The sequence below is a fragment of the Gorilla gorilla genome, chromosome 9, assembly GCF_029281585.2.
Source record: "Gorilla gorilla gorilla isolate KB3781 chromosome 9, NHGRI_mGorGor1-v2.1_pri, whole genome shotgun sequence".
Lineage (NCBI taxonomy): Eukaryota > Metazoa > Chordata > Mammalia > Primates > Hominidae > Gorilla > Gorilla gorilla.
Window position 1 is genome coordinate 79,887,562 of NC_073233.2, and position 19,023 is coordinate 79,906,584.

The following is a 19,023-nucleotide window of genomic DNA, read 5'->3' on the forward strand; positions in this document are numbered from 1 at the left end:
AACAAGGTAGGCTCCAAAGAGCCTATATTCCTCTTTTTCCCACACAGATCAAGCCAACTCAGTACTCACGGGAGAAAAATAGACTTTATTTACAAGTAATAACATTTAGAAAAGATCCATCCCCGGCCCTTAAAAACCTTCCCATCACTCCAAATCCCACCCCAGTGCAAGTCTGGGGAAGGTAGGGTGTGAGCTGCCGCTGAAGGCTGTCCCCCAACCCCACTCCTGAGACACAGGGCCCATCCGTCCTGGGAAAGAGCATCCTCTGGCAGGTGCTCCCACCAGGTCAGACCCAGTCCTGGACTTCAAGAGTGAGGGCCCCTGCTGGGCCCAGCCACCAGGACAGCAGGAACCAGGGCCTACTCCTCTTATGGTCCCTTCTAGATCCAGAGGCTAAGAGGAAGACTGGCCAGGCCCAAGGACCCAGCCATCAAAACCAGCCTCAAATCTGGTTGTGATGGAGAAGTGACTTTGCTTTAAGAAAAAAGGAGGCAAGGTAGGGAGAGCGCCCACACTGTCCATGCTCCAGGCCCCCTGGGCCAGCTCCGAGAAGGCGCCAGTGAAGGTCCAGGGACCAGGCCAGGGTGCGGGCAGGCATCACTGTCTCTAGGGGTTTGGCTACTGTTGGCCTGGGAGCTGAGAGAAGGCACTGAGAGGGACAGTAGGCGGAGGACCAGGTGAGGTCAGCATCGGGGACACAGGTGGGGCCACTCACTGGTACTGGCCCTTTAGTGCTTTGCCTGAAAGAGACACAGTCACATGGCCAGATGAGAACTTGCGATACTAGCCTGCACCCACTGGCTGGGAAGATCTCTTCCTGCTCCCATGCCCCTGTCTGGATCCCCTCCCTTGTGAGCCCCAGGGTTATCAGTTGCTGGCTGTGCCTGAGCAGCTCTGGGTGCTCTCCATGAGAATGGGGCCATCTGTCTTCTCTCCTTGGAGAGGAGCTACCAGGACAGGGACACCTCTTACCCCACACCCTCCAGCAGCCTGGCGTGGCCCCGTCTTGGATCCTACTTGGTGGGGCGGTCTGGGGGGTGCCCACGCTCTCATCGTGTTTCCCTCCCCCATCCTGCCAGTGCCTCTACCTTGCCCTTGGCTCGAGGGGTGGCAGCAATGGCGGCAGCAGTGGCGGCGCTGGCTGTGGTGGTGGCAATGCGTGGAGAACGGCGGGTTCCACTGCGAGTGTTGGGGGAAGCCTTGGACAGGGCCTTCTTTGAGGCTCCCCGCCGCAGAAGGCTGTTCCCTAGCTTCTTGGGTGTGTTGAGGATGCTGAAGGCCATCGACTGGCGCCGGTCAGCCTGCAAGGAAGGGCTGTCAGACCAGGAGACCCAGTGCTGCCTTCCCAGGCCAGCGTGCTGTGCCACGCTCTACCAGCAAGGTCCCGCCAGGGCGTCGCTTCATCCCCCTTCAGCCCCAGCCTCACCTGTTTAGTAGAAGCTGGAGCTGCTTTCTTCTGGGCCTCAGTAGTGCTCTGTTTGCGCCCTTCATGTCGGTCTCGGGGAGTCATGGGGCGTGGGAAACAGCTGGTGGCCTTCTTAGACTATGGAGAAGAGGACAGTTAGGCAGACAGTAGCAAGAGGAGTCACATCTGAAGCCAGGTGTCTTGTTCTCTCAGAGCTGAGTGGACCTTATAAGTCAACGTGCAACCTGCTCCCCTTCCCAACTCTGGGCCAGAGCCTTCCCTTCCCAACAGTTCCCATCCATGGGTCAGGCCCTTGGAGAGAGGGAAAGAGAGGGGGAAGTGAGGGAAGGAGAGAGAAGGCTCCCTTTAGTCCTTGGTGAGCTGGGCCTGACCTGGGCACAGTGCTGGAGTAACACCCAGGAGCCACCACGCCTACCTCAGGAGTTCCAGGGCCCTGGTGGGGCTCTAGGGAGACCCGTTTGCGCTGCTGCCGGGTGGTGATGCCAGTGCCCTCGGCTATCTGGATTGGCTGCATGCTGGCTCGGCGCAGGGTCTCTTGGGGGTCTCCGGTTTTCATCTCCTCATCTGTGATGGTGCCCAGGCTCACGGAAGGCTGCATGGGTGGAAGAGGTGGTCAGTGGACCATAGCTATATGGAGATGGAGGAGGACCTGGGGCTGTCCCAGAACTCTGCACTCGCCCGACACTTATGGTCGGGACCCTTCCTGCCTCACGAGGTAGAAAGTCACGAGGCCTCCTTTCCTGTTCTGCTTTCTACCTAAGCCCTGGGCAAATGGCCACAAGCAGTGCAGTCCTGACCAGATTCCTCTCTGAGCTCCTGCCCACCCCCAGGGACTTCACCCCTGAGTACCCTCCCAGCTGTCTGTTCCACCTGGAAACATGAGAAGGTCACCCTCCCCCTCCTCGGCCAGTCAGCAATCCAGGGCCCTAGTGCTCAGGCTAGATCAGCAGGTGGGATTCCAAGGGAGGACAGGGATGGGAGGCCCTGCACAGTGACCCCAGGGCTCACCCTGGACTCCAGGGGATAGCAGGTCTTCAGATGTGGGGGGCACACTCGATTGCGCTGCTGCAGCTCTGCAATGCGGTTCCAGTCATCCAGCTGCTCAGGCTCATCCTGGCAAGTGCCCATGTAGAAGCTGTTCCTTCCTGTGGAGGGCAGGGAAGTGGGAACAAATGAGCCTGGAGTCGGCAGGTCACCTGCTGGCCCTGGCATCTTGCCAGCCTTTGCTGCCACCTACCCCGTAAACTTGAAGCCCAGCACACCAGTCTGATTCAGTGCCGCAGGTGCAGGAGTACGGCACACAGACTATTTCTATCCTAGGGGCTTGCTCACCACCTTCTCCCTGGAGAGGGCAGAAGAGGTCACACGCAGAGACTGCTACTACATCTTATTCACCTGCCAAGGCTTGGTGGCCAACACCCAGAGGAACAAATTAAGGACTGGGAATTAATTCCTAGGGGCTCCCTGGTGCCCAAAGGACAAGAGCTTCCAAGAAGAGTCTGGCCAGCCTGGCCTTTCCAGCAGCCCATCACCGCCTGAGAAGGGCATGGAGGACTCCCCACAGCTAAGTGTCACAGTTGTGCTGGGAATCCCGGGCCCTTAACTCTGGCTAAGAGTGCCCCCAACACAGCCAGCCCCTAGATGGGCAGGTAAGGAAGGCCCTGAGGCTGCAGGAAGGAGGGGCAGGTGGAGCTGGATGGTAGCAAGGAGGCCAGCCTTGGATTTTTAAAAAGCTTTCCTCTTTTCCCTGTGCCACGATCCACCTTCCAGTCTAATTTTGGGGTATAGTAAGTCCCTGTAGTCCCCTCACCTGGAGGGGCCCCACTGGACACCCCGGCCTGGGAACGACGAGCAGAACTGCGAGTGGTGGGGCGGTAGCCAGGCAAGCTGAGCAGGGCTGAGTTGCCATAATCGGGAGAACCCAGGCGAGCTAGAGACTGAGTAGAGGAGGTGGCTCGCAGGCTAGCCTGGGAAGCAGGAGCAGACCGTGTGCTATAGAAGGATGAGTTGGCGCTGTCTGGCTCTTCCACATCTAGCTTCTGGAAGACAGAGTGAATCTGTTGCAGTGTACAGTCCCTGGCACTGTACAGAAGCCTCCCATTCCCTTCCGAAGCCCTCAGATCCCACGGCACATCCATGTATTCCCAACTGCTTTGCAAAGGTCCTTAAAGTGTGTGTCTGCAAGAAATGGGCCTTGTCGACAGAAGCCCTCACAAGGTGGTGCTGATGTTGTCAAGACTCTTTTCTACGCATTTTTTTTCATGGAGTCTCTTCATAATGCTTTGAGGTAGGGAATGCAGAGTGTTTATCAGCCCATTTTGGAGATGAAGTGCAAAGAAATAGTGACTAGCCCCAAATCACACTGCTACGAAGTTATCAGAGCTGGGGCTAGGCCCCATGTCTCCTGACTAGTCAGGCTCATCCCACAGCCTCTGCTGTCCCTCAGTCCAAACTTCCAGGGCCCTTACCATCTTCCAGAACTTCCCCAACTTCTTGGTAGCAGGGGGCACCCTAAACACACAGGTTCCCCCCTGCTGTACCAGGGGCCCCTCTCCCCTCCTCCCAAACCTCCCCTTCAAGATGTGGAAACAAAGGCAAGGGCCTGCAGCCTGGCAGGCAGTCCACTGGGCAGCAACAATGCCTCTCAGCTGCATGGGGCATGCTGGGAGGCACAGGATGGGCTGCAGCTTCGCCATGTTCTCTCCCTTCACCCTGTACAGGCTCAGTGCTACGCATGGAGAGAATGCTAGCCTTAGTCAGGAGGCAGGGATCTAATCCCAGCCCGGCCTTTTTCTTCAGAAGTGCCCCTAACCAAGTCACTGCCCTTTTTAAGACCTCTCAGTTTTCCCACTGTAACATGGACTGGCTGCTCATCCCTCCCTGCTCCTGACTGAGTGCCCAGTGCAAAGATGCCCTTGAGAGGAAGTGGGAATTGCTGCCCTGCAGCCCCTATCCCAGCAGCCTGACCTTGGTCATGGTGATGTTGATGATCTGCGTGGTGCGCCGACGAGCGGAGCGGGTCTTACGACCCGAGTCCAGGAAGACGTCTCCCAGGGAGTCCAGGCTGCTCTCCAGGGGGGCCTGACTCCGAGCAGGGATGGGAGTGAAGTAGAGACTCTCCAGGGATTCTACCTTGGGGGGCAGGCGCTGGGAGATAGGTGAGGCTGGTTCTCCAGGGACGCTGGTGCCGTCTGGCTGGGTACGAGGCAGCTTGCTATGGAAAGGAAACCTGCTGAGGTATAGTCCTTCACGCTAGAAGGCATTTTGTCCAGCCCTTTTTGAAAGTGACCATTTCCCATCCTTACTACAAGCAGATGAGGTCAAGCAGCCCAGCTCTCTGATTTTTCAGAGGTACCAAGGAAAGCCCTTGACCTGGGCCTTCCTTTCAGTCCACTCCCCTGGCTTCTCCTAATAGCTCCTCATAGTGGCAATGCCCAGACCCAGATGTCCCATCCCCACCAGATGCCCATGGCTGCTTCACAGCAAACACGTCCCAATCTAAGACCACTTCTCTGTTCTTCCTCCTGCATCTCCCATTTCAGTGAATAGGAGTGCCCCCCACTCAGGCCCCCAAGCCATGAACATGGGCATAATCCAATGTCGTCCTGCTTGGCAAGCCCAATCACCAAGCTTCCTGAACAGCTCCTAACCACACCCCACTCCATGCTCATGTCCTTTCCCTGGTCTGCTTCATCTCCTCTCACCTAGACTCATCATGGCACTGACAGAGGAAGATGAGTGGTGACAAGCCAAGAACTCAGGCCAGGCTGCCCAGGGTCAAACCCCAGCTCTACCACTGGGGGACCTTGGGCAAGTGACTGCCCCTCTATGCCCCAGATTCATCTGTTAAAGGAGACAGAATAAACCTACCTCAGAGGGTTGTTGGGGGACAAATCAGGTATAATTGTCATGAGTGCTTTATGTCTAGCACAAAATAAGTAAATGTAAGTGTTTAATAAAAACATTTTTCCAGTCTTAACTTCTATACTGGCTATTAGAGTAATCTTTTTAAGATGCAAATTAACCATGTACTCTTCAGTTTCAAATTCTTCCAAGGTTCCTTTTTCCCCCCCCTAAACCTTTCAATTACAGCCACCAAGGTTTCCTCAATGCCTTTAGGGTCGAGTCTTAATAGCCGGTCTCCAATGGGCCTTCCTGGCCTCGCATCTCAGCTTAGTCAGGCTCTTTCACAGCCTCTGTTCACACTGCTCTTCTCTGTCAACCTGGCACACACACCTATGGATGCTTTCAAGACTCAGCAGGAGCGATAGCTTCCACGAAGCCTTTCTTGACCACTTGCTTTTTATTCCAACTGTGCCCTAAATAGACATCTGGTATAATACCTGTTTTTCTTTATTCTTCTCTAAGAATAAATTTAGATCACATCTTATTTATCTCACTAGGATACAGCCTGATAAACAGCGGGCACGCCATAAACAGACATAGGGAGGAAGGCTGCCTCCTGACCTGGTGATACTGAGTGGGGTCCCCTCCTCGCAGCTCAGATCCAGGCTGTCAATACTCAAGTCCAGCTGGGGCTTAGCCTGGGGCTCACGGCTCTTTAAAGCATCAGTTGCCACCTGGAATTTGCCCAGGTCTCGAAGCTGCTGGTCTGCATGGGCAACCTGAGAAGGAGAGGGCCAGGGGGAGAGTGAAGAAAAGCCTAAGGCAGCAGTGGCCTAGGAGGAGAGGGCACGGGTCCAGTGGAATAGGAGTGAGGTGAGTCTGCCAGCCAAATTCTTACCTGTGCCTCCAGGCTGCGCACCTGGGCAGTAAGGTGGCGGCAGGTCTGTTCAGCCTCCTTGGTCTTCAGCCCAGCCTGCTGTAGCTCATGGCCCAGCCGTTCAGCTTCAGCTCGCAGCTCTTTGTTTTCCTTCTGCAGCTGCTCCAGGCTCCGCAGCTGCTCCTGCAGCTCTTGGTTCTGCTGCTTCTTGGCATCATAATGTGTTTTGGCTTTCTCCATCTGTGGGCAGAGAGGGTGGGTGGGTGGGTGGGGTAGAGGTTTAAGGGCAGGAGGAAGGTGGCAAGGGCTGGGGCTGGGCTCCTTACCTGCAGCTTATAGTGCTCAGCTGCCTGCTCCTTCTGGCTCAACTGGGCTTGCAGTTCATTCAGCCGGGCCTGGAGGCGCTGGGCCTCCTGCTGGCTCTCGCCTCCCTGAGCCTGGACAGCCTGAGAAGAAAGGCCACTCGGGCAAGCTGGTCTGGCCGCTCTACCCAAGTCCGCTTATCTGCACCAGCCACTGGGGCTCCACAGGTGCTTCAGACTCCTGCACTTTCTTAGGAAGCGGAAGAAAACCACACCACCCCAAATACACTCTGCCCGACTACAGTCTACTAAACCTGAAGCCCACACGCCCTTCAGTCCACATCCATAGTGGCCTTTCCCTGACCAGCTCCTGCCCTATCCTTGCCTTCTTTGAGACTAGACACAAAGTGTCACACCCTCTTTGCATGCACAATCTCCCCTAGGAGGAAGGGAACCAATCCTCAGGGAACACCCAGGTGCAGAGCCTAGAGTAAGGCACTTGGCATGTGAGCTCTCTTAGGACAGGGGAACTTGTTTCTCCTCAAAGCCACTCTGAGAAGTCACTTCACCCTCTTTTCAGAGGAGGAAACTGAGTTCAGAGATTTAAGCAAATTGACCAGAGTAACAGTGACTAAATGGCAGAGTAAGATTTGGTCCACCTAACTCCAAAAGCCCATGGGGGCTTATTTATGATGCCCACACTGCCTCCTGTCCAGACCATAACTCTTTAAGAGCAGGGCCTGATTCTCTGTCCATCTGCAAGGCCAGCAAGTGCTTTGCTGTAGATGGAAGCATCCCCCCTTTGCCTCTCCTAACATAGGACAGGCCCCACAAGGAGCAGAATAAACATTTGTTTATTGCAATCAAGACATGCTGTGGCACCATGGTATGAAGGTGAGCAGGAGAAATGAAGCTCTGAGCTCCCAACAACTCCTAGGACCCACCAGGGCTTTAGTGAGTCCCAATGCCACTGGTGCCCAATTCCTTTGCCCCTGACTGAAGGCTGTGAAGCCTAGAACTGCAAAAAGCAAGTATTAAACCAAAGAAGGTAACATAGTTGAAAGCATTAAGAATGTTATTAAACTGCACTGTAATATTCAACACTGGTGACACTCTCGTTCTTTCCCTGCCCAGACCATCTAGACTTACATTGTCCAAAAGAACTTTATGCAATGGTGGAATGTTCTGTACCTGCGCTGTCCAATACAGCAGCCACTAACCACATGTAGCTACTGAACAGGGACACAGTGTAGCTAGTGTGATTGAAGAACTGGATTTACTTTAATAAATTTCAATAACCACACGTGACTAGTAGCTGCTGAAGTGGACAGTGACAGTTGAGAGATGGGAACCACCCTGGTTGTCTCTCGAGAGCTCCCAGAAGACACATGCAGGGGCTTCTAAGCCACAGGCTTCCTAGGAGGGCTACCTGGAATGCAGGATGCCCCTCCTCTGCCCCGACACCCCCCACGGCCCCAGAGCTTAGAGAATAGCTTCCCTTCCCTGTCCAGAGGCCAGACCCATTCCCCCAGCTGCCCCACCTTCAGCTTCTGCTGCTGCACCTTGCTGGCTTGGTCAGAGTCAGCCAGTTTCTTACTCAGTTCTTCCACCTGGGGAGGGAAGAGGAGGACAGAAGACTCAGGAGGACTTCCCCTGGATGTTCATCCTGGATGTCCACCCATCATGGGGTTTCCCAGACCAGGATCCCCAGTGTTCCTAGAATAAACTCAGGCCCTTTCTCTGGCCTCCAATTACAGAACAGCCTGCTGCCCAGGCTGCTTGGCAGGGCCTGAATGAGGCAACCTAACACATAGATGTTGCCAGGGCCACCTGTTCTTGCCTCTACCCTGAGCCTGCAGAGACAGAGGCCTGCCCAACCCCCGTCACCTCCAAAATCAGAATTGACTCTGGGGAGCCGACACCTCACCACCACCTTGCTGCTGCCACACTCTGCAGCCGCAACCTTCCCAGGACCTAGTCTATAATTCTAGTAGACATACTCAATGAATTCCCATGCCTCCCTCCCAGAAACTGCCAAAGCCCAAGCCCACAGATGCTCAGACTTCTTCCCAACATCCACAGGCCGTTAGGGCTGGTGCTAGCAGCATGGCTGCTGTGGTTAGCATTGGGAAACAGATTGCTGGAAGACAAGGGCAGGGGCAGCACATGTACTCCAAAGCCCACCCCACTCCTACAAAGAGGAAGAGCACAGGGAGTAGGGGAAAAGAGAGAACATAACAGCCCCATGCACCCTTGGCTGCTCCAAGCATTCTGGGAGTTCAAGCATGACCAGGCAGCACAGGGGAGAGGCAAGGGCTCCATTGCTAACTGTTTGCTATTCACTTTGATTGTCCCCCACTATCACAGGCTCCTTAGAGAAAGAGGAGGGCCCAATTTTTCAGCAGTCCTGGGGTGGCTGGGTAGGAGAGTGATGGAGAAAGGGTGCTCTATAGCCTCGATGTCTCAGAAACACCAGCTCTATAGCCTCGATGTCTCAGGCAACACAGAGATGATTCCCATGAGAAAGAGGCAGCCAGACCATGTGACCCCCACTCCCCCACCCCCATCTGGTATAGACCCCTCCTGCTCCTTCACCCTCGGTCTTCCTGCTACAGACATCTCTATGCTGTGCTCGGGGTTAGAGCCCCAGAAAGTGATGGGCAAGTGTCCTAAGCCCACAATCCTCCCTAACCTGTGGGGGCTGCCTCGCATTATCACCTTCAAGGCTTCCATAAAGCCGTACTCTGGGAAAAAGGGACACCATGTTAAACAAGGCCAACACGGTAATTCTGCTGTTCCTCTTAGTTGGGTATCCTTAACTAGACACAGTACTTGGGAAGTTTTAGAATCCCAAGGATTTTGTCTGTCATTGGTTCAGGTTGGGAAAGATGAAGCCAGTGCTACCCCTTGTCCCTGACAGGCAAATGAGAGAAGGTGCAGAAGGGTGGAGAGGCCGACCTGGGACGGGTGGGATGAGGCCTGAGAGAGCCCAGCACACCGCACTCCTGGGCAGCCTGGGCCTGGATTCCATGGCTTGACCCTGCCCCCTTCACAAACAGTTCACAACAGGAGCTGGCGGAGGCAAGCTGCAGCCGGGCTCATGCACCGAGACTGGTCACCGTTTAAGCAGCCAGCATTTAGCGAGGACCTCAGGCATTACCTGCTTAGTTTGCTCTCTCTGAAATACCTCTAGCTGCTCCACCTGTACATGGGGTAGGAGCAACAGAGACAGAGTGAGATGAGGCCAAAGAAGCACCAGCCCTGCTGCCAGGCTGACCTCACTGAGGCTCTGATACTTTCCCCTAAGGAGCTAGATTGACAGTAAGTTTAAAAATGCCAGTTAGGCTGATTCTAATCCCCAGTGGCTCCTGAGGCCTCCAGTGCAGGTGTGCCTCTGAACAGGCTGGTGGTCATCACAACTTGACTCTCTAGTGACAGAGCCTTCAGGGAAGGGGAGGCCACTGACATTTTCTTTAGGACGACAGGGGCAACAGACTTGAACTCCACCAGCCACCTCTCCTTTTCTGCCACCCAGTGAATGAGGAAAGGCAAGACACTCCAGTGTAGGAGCTAGAGGCCCTGGAACACAGAGGATCGATGTCCCCGCACTCTCAGCTCCTGATCTTTGGGAGGGTCGTTGGGCTGAGTACCTTACCTGGACAGTGAGTTTCTGCCTCTCTTCCTGGAACCGCTGCCTCTCCTCCAGGACCTTGACCTTGGCACCCTCATACTTGGCAGTCATCACCTCCAGCTCCCGGGCAGTGCTCTGTGCTTCTCGCTGCACCTCAGCCAGACGGGTCTCAGCATCAGCACGTACGGCTGCCAACTCTTGGACATACTTCTCCCGGGCCTGGTCCAACTCCACTTCCAGAAACTGCCGGCCAAGGTTGGCCCGCTCACCCAGCCCTCGGTTCTCCTCTGCCAGCAGGCCATGCGCCTTCTTCAGCATGCTCAGCTGCTCTGCATAGCTGGCCTTCTCTGCCCGCAGCTGCTGAGCTGTTCGCTCCTGCTCTGCCACCTTCTGCCGCAGAGGAATCAGCTCCCCAAGCTCCCGCTGGGCCCGCAGCAGCTCTGCCCGCAGTCCCCCAGCGGCCTGCTTGCTCTGCTCCAGCTCCTCACGGTGGCGTTTCTCAGCAGCGGCCTGCTCGGCCTGCAGCTGCTGGTAGAGGTGCTTAGCTGGCAGCAGCTCACTCACCAGGGCCTGTGTGCTGGTGTGCTCGAGCTGCAGGGTGGAGAGGGCCTGCTCTTTCTGGAAGAACTTCTCCTGCCACGCCTTCAATTCTTGGCCCAGCTCCTCTGCACGCTCAGCCTGTGAGGTCAGCTCCTGCCGCAGGTTCTCTGAAGCCACCCGCTGTTTCTCAGCCTCCTCCCGGAGGCTCTGCACCTCCTCCCGCAGAGCAGAGCTGCGTTCTGCAGCTCTGGCACTGTTGCTGGCTGTCTCTGCCTGCAGCAGGCGCAGCCTCTCCTCCAGCTTCTGGCTCTTCTCTGACTCAGCCATCACCAGCCGCTTCAACTCCTTGCTTTCCCCCTCCTTCTCCAGGACCTGGCGATTCAGGATGGACACCTCCTCCTCCAAGCTGCTGATGAGGCTATTTTTCCTCTCAGCCTCTTGCCGGCCCCGGGCCACCTGGGCCTTCCACTCATCTTCAGCCTTGCTGTGGTCTTGTACCTTGGTGCGGAGGGCAGCCAACTCCCGTTGGGCCGAGGCTAAGGCACTCTGACTGTGCCCTAGCTCCTGGGCCTTCTCCTCTAACTGGCCCTGCAGAGTCTCCAGAGCACTGTCCCGCTCAGCCCGGGAGGCCCGCTCAGCCTCGAGGCTGCGTTCCAGGCTGTCAGCCTGCTCCTGCTGCTGCTGGCATTGCTGCTCCAGCTTGCTCACCTCTGCCCGCAGTGCCTCCAGCTTGGGGCCTGTTGGCTCTGTCCTGCCAGCAGCCTCAGATTGGGCTCCTGAGCCAGATGCGTGCTCCTTTTCTTTCTTAGCCAGCTGTTCCTTCAGTTGCTTCACGGTTTGCCGAAGTTCCTCCAGCTCTTTTATCTGGGCTGCCTCCAGACCACGAAGCTTGGCCAACTCCTGGTCCTTGCCTTCCTTTTCCGTCAGGGCATGAGCCAGTGCCTCTTGCAGGGTAGCGAACTCCACACGCTGCTCGTTGAGGGCATTCTGCAGCCGCATCTCAAGCTCTGCTCTGGCCGCCTTCTCCAGGGCAAGGTCAGCCTGGGCACGGCCCCGCTCCTGGGTCAGCCGCGCCACCTCCCTTTCCTGCTGCCCACGCTCCTCCTGCTGCTGCCCCTGGCTCTCCATCAGCGCGGCCCGCAGCCGTTCCAGCTCATTGCCCATCTGCTCTGCCTCCCGCTCCATAGCCTGCAGCGCTGCCTGTGTGCTGCAGAACTGGCGTCCCTGTGGCTCTTCCAGCCACTCGGGCTGTCTGTCTCCTGCCCTCGCAGGCTCCTTGACTAACTCCCGGGAGGCTGTTTCCTGCTGCTCACCTGCCTTGCGCACCAAGGTCTCCAAGCGGGCCACCTCTTTGCTGGTGGCAGCCATCTTTTCCTGCAGAGTGGAGAGGTCGTCTGCAAGCTTCTGGGCCCTGACTTCCTTCTCTTGGACCTGCTGGAGTGCTCTGGCCAGGTTGGCATGGAGCTCAGCTAGTTCGTTCTGCTGCCGGCTTATCTGGAGCTCGCTGTGGGATTCTATGCCTGCCACCTTCTCCTTTGCCTCCTGCAGCTCCTGGCGGGCCTTCTCACATTCCTCCTTCAAAGTCATCAGCTGTTCCTGGAACATGGCGCCATACTGTGCCTCCTCTTGCTGGCTATCCTCATACCGCTCACGCCAGGCAGCTACTTCTTTGACGAGCTGCTCACACTCACTCTCAGCTGTGCGCTGGGCAGCCATGGCCTCTGCCAGCTCCTGCCGCAGGACTTCAGTCTCAGCCTGATGGGCCTCCCCAAGCTGCTGTAATCGAGCCTCCAGCCCCTTGCGCCCAGCCCTCTCTTCTTCCAGCTCCTTTTGTTCCCGCTTATGCTGCTCCACCAGGCTTCGGGTCTCTGCCTTCAGCTCAGAGATACAACGCTGCTGCTCTTCCAGGGCATCTGCAGCCCTGCGCTTCTCCTCTTCAAGACTGCCCTTGGTGACCTTCAAGGACTCTTTGAGGGCCTGGAGCTGCTCCTGGAGCTGGTCCTTCTCCTGGGCCACCCTTTCTTTCTCAGTTGCTTTTTGCTGCTCAGACCGCAGCTGCAACTCTAGCTCTGCAACCTGGGCCTGGGCCTCATGCTGTTCCTGGAGGGCTGTCTCAACACAGGCCCGGAGTTCCTCCACCTTCCGGCTCAGCTCTGCCTTCTCCCGCTGGGCCTGTGTCACTGAGGTCTGGGCAGTGTCCCGGGCTTCATTAGCCACCTGAAGTTGCTGCTGCAGAATCTCCAGCTTGGCAGCCTTCTCCTTCTCCAGCGCCTCCAGCTGCTTGAGAGCCGCATCCCGCTCCCTTAAGGAGGCCTCTCGCTCCTCTGCAGCAGTGGCCAGTTGCTGGGCATGGTCCTGCCTAGTTGCCTCCTGCTTCTCAGCTACCTCCTTCAACTGCTGCTCCTTCTGCTTCAGGCTACTGCTTAGCTGCTCCACCTGGTGGCGGAGGCCCTGGGAGGCCTGTTCTTGCTGTTGGAGGGTCTGTGCTAGCTGGGCCTGCTTCTCTTTGGCCTGCTGCTTCAGGCCAGCCAGTTCTTGATCCTGTTGCTGGATGGTGGCATTGAGTGTGGTGAGCTCAGAGGTCAGAGAGGCCACCTGGGCAGTCAACCGGGCCCCATGAGCCTGGGAGGCCTGCTCCAGCTCTTCCTTGGCCTGGCTGAGGTTGGAGATGGAGCTCTGCAGGTCGGTGATCAGGCTAGACAGCTGCTGCTTTTCTTCTTCGAAGTGGTCCCGCTCAGCAAGCAGCTTGGCTTCCTGCTGGCCTCGCTCAGTCTCCAGCATCTCTACCCTGGCTTGGAGCTGTGTGTTGTTTGCAGCAAGAGTGGCTGCCTCTTGCTTCAAGGTTTCCAGCTGATGGTATAAAGAGACAAACTGGGATCAGCATGACTCCTCAGTCACCAAGCCTCCTCTGGAAATGGAGGAACACCAGGAACCCAAATGTACTGAATGTGAGTCCACACCAACCCGCAGCACACAGGTCTTCCTGTGCATTCCTACCTGCAAGACATCACCCAGCACCTCGCCCTTCTCCTGGGGTGGGTTATCCTGCAGCTGGGACAAGTGTTCTTCCAGCTGTGAAAGTTTTCCCTGAAGGATTTCGTTCTTCTCTTCAAGGCATTTCTGGGAGTAAATGAGACCCATGTGAACAGAGAAGGGGAACAGGCACCAGATTACCACACAGGCCCTCATAAACATCAACAAACATGGGGCCCATCATCTTGTTACCAAGATCTCCTTTTGCCCTGGCCTAGAAAAAAGCAGAAACCATGGAACTGGGAGCATGAGGGACCTGATTCTCTAGACCTAGTTCTAAGGCACAATAAAGTCATAATGTAACCTGCTTACTACTTCCCCAAGGCTGCTGAGTTTACTTCAAATTTCCTTACCGTATACCCTTCCTCAGATAAGTCTTGAGTCCTAGATTATCCAAATCACCACCAGCTGCCCACCATCCTCTGGGCAGCAATACCACTGGCAGCAGCTGCAGCACCCCCCAGTCCCAAACCCACTTCTTCACCACTGTTCACTAAGCACCTACAATAGGCTATGCTGGGTTCATTCCTAAAATTTTTTTTTTTTTTTTTGAGACAGTGTCTCGCTCTATCACCTAGGCTGGAGTGCAGTGGCGAGATCTTGGCTTACTGCAACCTCCACCTCCCAGATTCAAGAGCTTCTTCTGTCTCAGCCTCCCGAGTAGCTGGGACTACAGGCATGCATCACCACACCCAGCTTGTGTGGGAGGCAGCTATTACCATTCCTCTTACAGAGCAAGAACCTGAAGCAGATGCTAAGTGCCTTCATCAAGGGCTACATGGTTATTAGTAAGTGGCCAAATTGGGTTCTTACCAATAGTAACAATCACAACTGGTTCACTGAGAGCTTACTTTACACTACACGATGTGTGAAGTGCTTTACATACATTTTCTCATAATAGGTGATGAGGCAGCTACTCGTTACTACTCCCATTTTAGGGAAAGGATGCTTAGAAAAACAGACTGATTAACTTGTCCAAGATCCACATCTTGTGAACAGCAGAGATAGGATTGAAAGGTGTACTATAAAGTGAGGGCATTGACTGGGGAAAAAAAAAATAAGTTTAAAAAAAAAAGGCGTACTAGACTGAAGCCCACAATCTTTCAATTACAGCACACTATTGAACCTTGAAGAGAAAGCAACTTAATACCCAAAGGCCCAGAAGAGCACAGTGGTAAACTGGACTCAGCTTTGCACATGTGGTCAAGACTGTAGCTGTGACCCCAGCAGAGGGTTACCTTGTCCTGCAGGGCTGCGCTGAGCTCCTTCTCCAGCTGGGCCTGCTTCTCTAGCCACTCCTGAGTGGCCTTGCTGTGCTCCTCCGTCAGCTCATTGAGGGCATCCTGTAGCTGCTGCAGATGACTGGCAAACTCCCGCAGCTGAGACGGGCAAGTGAGAATCCCCATCACCCAGAGTCAACGCTGACCCCACCACTGCTGTCTGCTCCCAGAACCCCAGGGGCTGGATGCCTCCAATTATCCTGCCAACCCTCTACAAACCAATCACAGCCATCACACCTCTAATTCAGAACTACAAATCAACATTTAGGGTCCCAACCCAGTACCCGGGAAGCCGCCAATTATGGGACAAGGAAAGGGGCAAGATATGCAGGTCTCTGGAGAGACTGAAGCATAAGACAGGTGCTGGGACATTCTTCTCAACCCTCTCTTGGGGAGCCTTCCAGACCACCTCAGCCCTGAGGGGCCTCCATGCACACACCACCTTAACACCCACCTTAAAGGAAAGGTCTCCATTCTCCTCCGAAAGCTGGTTGATTTTGCGATCCATCTGGCTCTTCTCTGTCTTCAGGTCCTGGCACTGCTTCAGGGTTTCATGCAGCCGCATGGTAAGGCTGCGAGGGAGGGAAGCAGTGAGAAGAGAGTATGGGTTCCTGGCTGGGTGAGGGGAGGGGCTGGGGCCTGGGAAGGAATGCAGGGAGAGCTGTACCTCTCATTCTTGTCACGCAGCTCCTCAAGCTCCTTGGGCTCCAGTGGGCTGGCCGCCTGCTTCTCATTCAGCAGGGCTAGGCGGTCAATGCGCTGCTGCATCATGGCTATCTGTGCATCTGCCCAGAGTGGAGGGAGGAGGAGAGGAGAATCAGAACTATGTGCACGAGGGGAACTATGTGCACAGAACTATGTGCACGAGGGGAAGGGAGGAGGCGGCATAGGAAGAGGAGGAATATGGTATCCAATCTAAGGGAAAGAGAAGATGGGGACAAAGACAGAATCTAGCTTCCAGGAGGTCAGCCTGACCACAGGCCCAGGGCTGAGCTCTCAGCTCCAGGGGCCAGCAGAGGGGACAACATGGGAGGCCAGGGGACATCCTTCCGGCAAGTCTATTCACACATCTGCCAGTGTGCCAGCCACCTACCCTTCTCGGTGAGGAGCTTGCGGTTCTCAGCTAGCTCCAGCTCCAGCTCATCCCTATTACTTCTCTCATCAGCAAGCTGCTTCTTCAGCCGTCTCATCTGGAACTGTGGGGTCTGCAGGATATCACCCATGGGAGAAGCTGGAGAACCTGAGAGAAAGCTGAGGAGGGAGAAGGCCCATATGCATTGGTAAGCGCCTAAGATCTGAAGCAATCAGCAACAGGCAGCAGTAAGGGAGCGGGGTCTATGGAAGTGCGCACTAGCAGCTGGGAGGCCTGTGCACCTGGGTTGTTTGCAGTGCTACCTCAAGCCTCATGACATGATCTTGGGAAAACTTTTCTTCTCACTGCCTTAATTTCTTTGTCAGAAAAAAAAAAAAAAGTGATATATTCTCCTTGGCTCTGCAGAGATGTGCTAAGAGAAGGGACTTCATTGTAGTCTCCGAGGAAGAAGGGTATTCCATAAACAGGGAACAGCTTTTGAGGGAGGCCTTCTGCAAATGACAAATCCCAACCAATTCCCCCAATTACTACTGGGTGAGGTGAGGAGATCCCAGATCTACAGGATACTCTAAGCACTCCCAGAGGCTGGTTAACATCTTAACTCTAGAAGTTAGGAATGTGAGGAATGGATGGATGCTGAGGCCCTATCCCAGGAGGAGAGGCCCAGAACATACTTGTTCCCACTGGAAGAGGAGGCAACCTTCTGTAGCTCTAGGAAGCGAATCTCCCTCTTGGCCTGGTGGCTAGGTGGGGAGAGCTCTTCAGGGAATGTGCTAGAACAGGTAGAAGGCACAGGAGCTGGGGGTAAGAAATAGACAAAATAAATCAACAAAGGTTAGTAAGAAGGTGAAAAGATTTGCACCTTTATGCAATTTGAGAACTCGCCTTAGTGGGAGTATATCCATGGATACTTATATGTAAACTACCAAGGAAGGCACTGGGCAGAACCTGAAACCTGGTGTCTGGGTTATCCAGAGTTCCGTGTCTCTAACCAAAATGAAGTGCAGGGCTTCCATTTCTACAGAGCATCATTACTCAGAGCACAGTGGAGTGAGGGTGTCCTCTGGCTCAGAAACTGCACCAAGTGCTCAAGCTTTTTCCTCGAGTCCATACTGCAGAGACAGCTTGGGGTGCCCTGAGCAGGATCTCCTCGCAGCCCCCAACAACCTTTCCTATCAGAGCCACTGGCCACCATTTGGAATTCATCCCCCCTGAAGCCTTGCACCTCCAAAATGCCCTCCTCCTCAAAACCCTTCTCTTTCCGTGGTTTCCGTGACCACTTTTGTAGGACTCTCCTACCTCTAATAACCCATTCTTAAGTCTCCTCATCTGCTCCTCCCTCCTCTACCCACCCTCTAAGCTCCCAGAGATCTGATGGGGCCTCTTGGCTCTGCCCATAGTGCCCACGGCTTCAGTGGCCATCCAATGCTGACTTGCAAACCTATCTTCTGGTCCAGAGCCTGCTCCTGAATTCTGGACTCACATTTCCAACATCTCCACCTGAAGGTCTCATGAGGAACCTGAATACAAGGAACATCAAACTCAACGGCTAGAACTCGCCTAGACCTCCTTCTTACATTCCTATCATCCACCAGCTGACCTCTTCATCAGAAGACCAGCAGAACGATCACTCTTTCTACTGTAGTACCAGCCGAGGCCATTGATATATTCCGTACTTAGATTCCTTATCATTATTTCCTGGTTTATGTATCTGCCTTTCCACCTAGAACATGCACTACATGACGGGAAAAACATTTTTTAAAAGACTGTGGGCCGGGCGCAGTGGCTCATGCCTGTATTCCTAACACTTTGGGAGGCCGAGGCAGGTGGATCACCTGATGTCAGGAGTTCGAGACCAGCCTAATCAACATGGTGAAACCCCGTCTCTACAAAAAATACAAAAATTAGCCGGGTGTGGTGGCGTGCGCCTGTAATCCCAGCTACTCGGGAGGCTGAGCAGGAGAATTGCTTGAACACAGGAAGTGGAGATTGCAGTGAGCTGAGATCGCACCACTACACTCCAGCCTGGGCGACAGAGAGAGACTCTGTCTCAAAAAAAAATAAAAATAAACATAAAAAGACTGTATTCTCAGCTTCTAAGCCTAGAGTAATGATTGTTTAAAAAATAAAAAATAAAAGTAGGTATGATCACTTGTAAATATCCTACATAACTGCTGCCAGGCAGCAAGGAGGAGCTCCATAGGAACTGAGATGATACAACATGGCCCAGAAATCGACCTACTCCATTACACACACTTTTCCTGAGCATCAACTCTGCCTTGTGTTGGGGACAGAAACAAACCCCCACCATACTTGACAACTCAGGATCCTAGTATTCCCCATTTCAGAGATGAGGGGATTCTCAGGAGTGTGTACCTACTTACCTTTCTGTAGGAAGTTCTCTAGGTCCTCATTAAGGTTTAGCCCGTCCTCATGGTCCAGCACAAATTTAAGAATGACAGCCAACTCAGCCTGGGCCACAGGGAGAAAAAGAGCATCACTTAGGTGTTAGGCCTCTGAAGGGATGGCTGCCAGGAACTCCACCCTGGCAGTGCCAGTCCCCGGCTCCCTCATGCCCTAGGAGCCTGCTGGATCCCATTCTCCCTCTCAGAGCTGAGGTCCTATGACCCAGCCAACAACATTCAACTAGAGATATGTTCACCCCACTTGTCCCCTTCCCTCCCACCTCCCCTCAAGATGTACCAAAGTCAGAGTTCCTGACTGACTTAACTCCTGACCACAAGTGAAGTGACTGTTAAGGAAAGTAACACAATCAGAAAGTTGATTTTATTGTTATTGTTGTTAAGAAACAAGATCTTGCTCTGTCACCCAGGCTGGAGTACAGTGGCACAATCATAGCTCACTATAACCTCCAACTCCTGGAGTCAACTCCTCCTCCTCAGCTCCCCAAGTAGCTAGAACTACAGACACACACTGCCACACCCAGCTCATTTTTTTAAAAAAATATTTTTTGTTGAGACAGGGTCTCGCTATG

General features: G+C 54.5%; 1 protein-coding gene across 27 annotated transcripts in view; it reads right to left on the reverse strand.

The window, feature by feature from the left end:
• Positions 1-65: 65 nt before the first annotated feature.
• NUMA1 (nuclear mitotic apparatus protein 1) overlaps positions 66-19,023 on the reverse strand; it is a 77,692-nt gene continuing 58,734 nt past the window's right edge. For 8 of the 27 annotated variants that reach the window (XM_019036335.3, XM_063693310.1, XM_063693307.1 and 5 more), the window contains 21 exons: positions 18,413-18,500; positions 16,703-16,826; positions 16,029-16,186; positions 15,603-15,720; positions 15,390-15,507; positions 14,894-15,034; positions 13,620-13,742; positions 10,107-13,472; positions 9,612-9,653; positions 7,993-8,061; positions 6,476-6,595; positions 6,171-6,389; positions 5,894-6,051; positions 5,297-5,350; positions 4,394-4,640; positions 3,237-3,465; positions 2,435-2,571; positions 1,842-2,018; positions 1,427-1,543; positions 1,089-1,301; positions 66-740 (listed from right to left, as the gene is read on the reverse strand). In XM_019036335.3, the coding sequence (XP_018891880.1) occupies positions 729-740; positions 1,089-1,301; positions 1,427-1,543; positions 1,842-2,018; positions 2,435-2,571; positions 3,237-3,465; positions 4,394-4,640; positions 5,297-5,350; positions 5,894-6,051; positions 6,171-6,389; positions 6,476-6,595; positions 7,993-8,061; positions 9,612-9,653; positions 10,107-13,472; positions 13,620-13,742; positions 14,894-15,034; positions 15,390-15,507; positions 15,603-15,720; positions 16,029-16,186; positions 16,703-16,826; positions 18,413-18,500 (6,030 nt within the window). In that variant the 3' untranslated portion in view covers positions 66-728. The remainder of the gene's footprint in view (positions 741-1,088; positions 1,302-1,426; positions 1,544-1,841; positions 2,019-2,434; positions 2,572-3,236; positions 3,466-4,393; positions 4,641-5,296; positions 5,351-5,893; positions 6,052-6,170; positions 6,390-6,475; positions 6,596-7,992; positions 8,062-9,611; positions 9,654-10,106; positions 13,473-13,619; positions 13,743-14,893; positions 15,035-15,389; positions 15,508-15,602; positions 15,721-16,028; positions 16,187-16,702; positions 16,827-18,412; positions 18,501-19,023) is intronic. The other 19 variants (XM_055356676.2, XM_055356678.1, XM_055356679.2 and 16 more) reach the window with 3 other exon arrangements.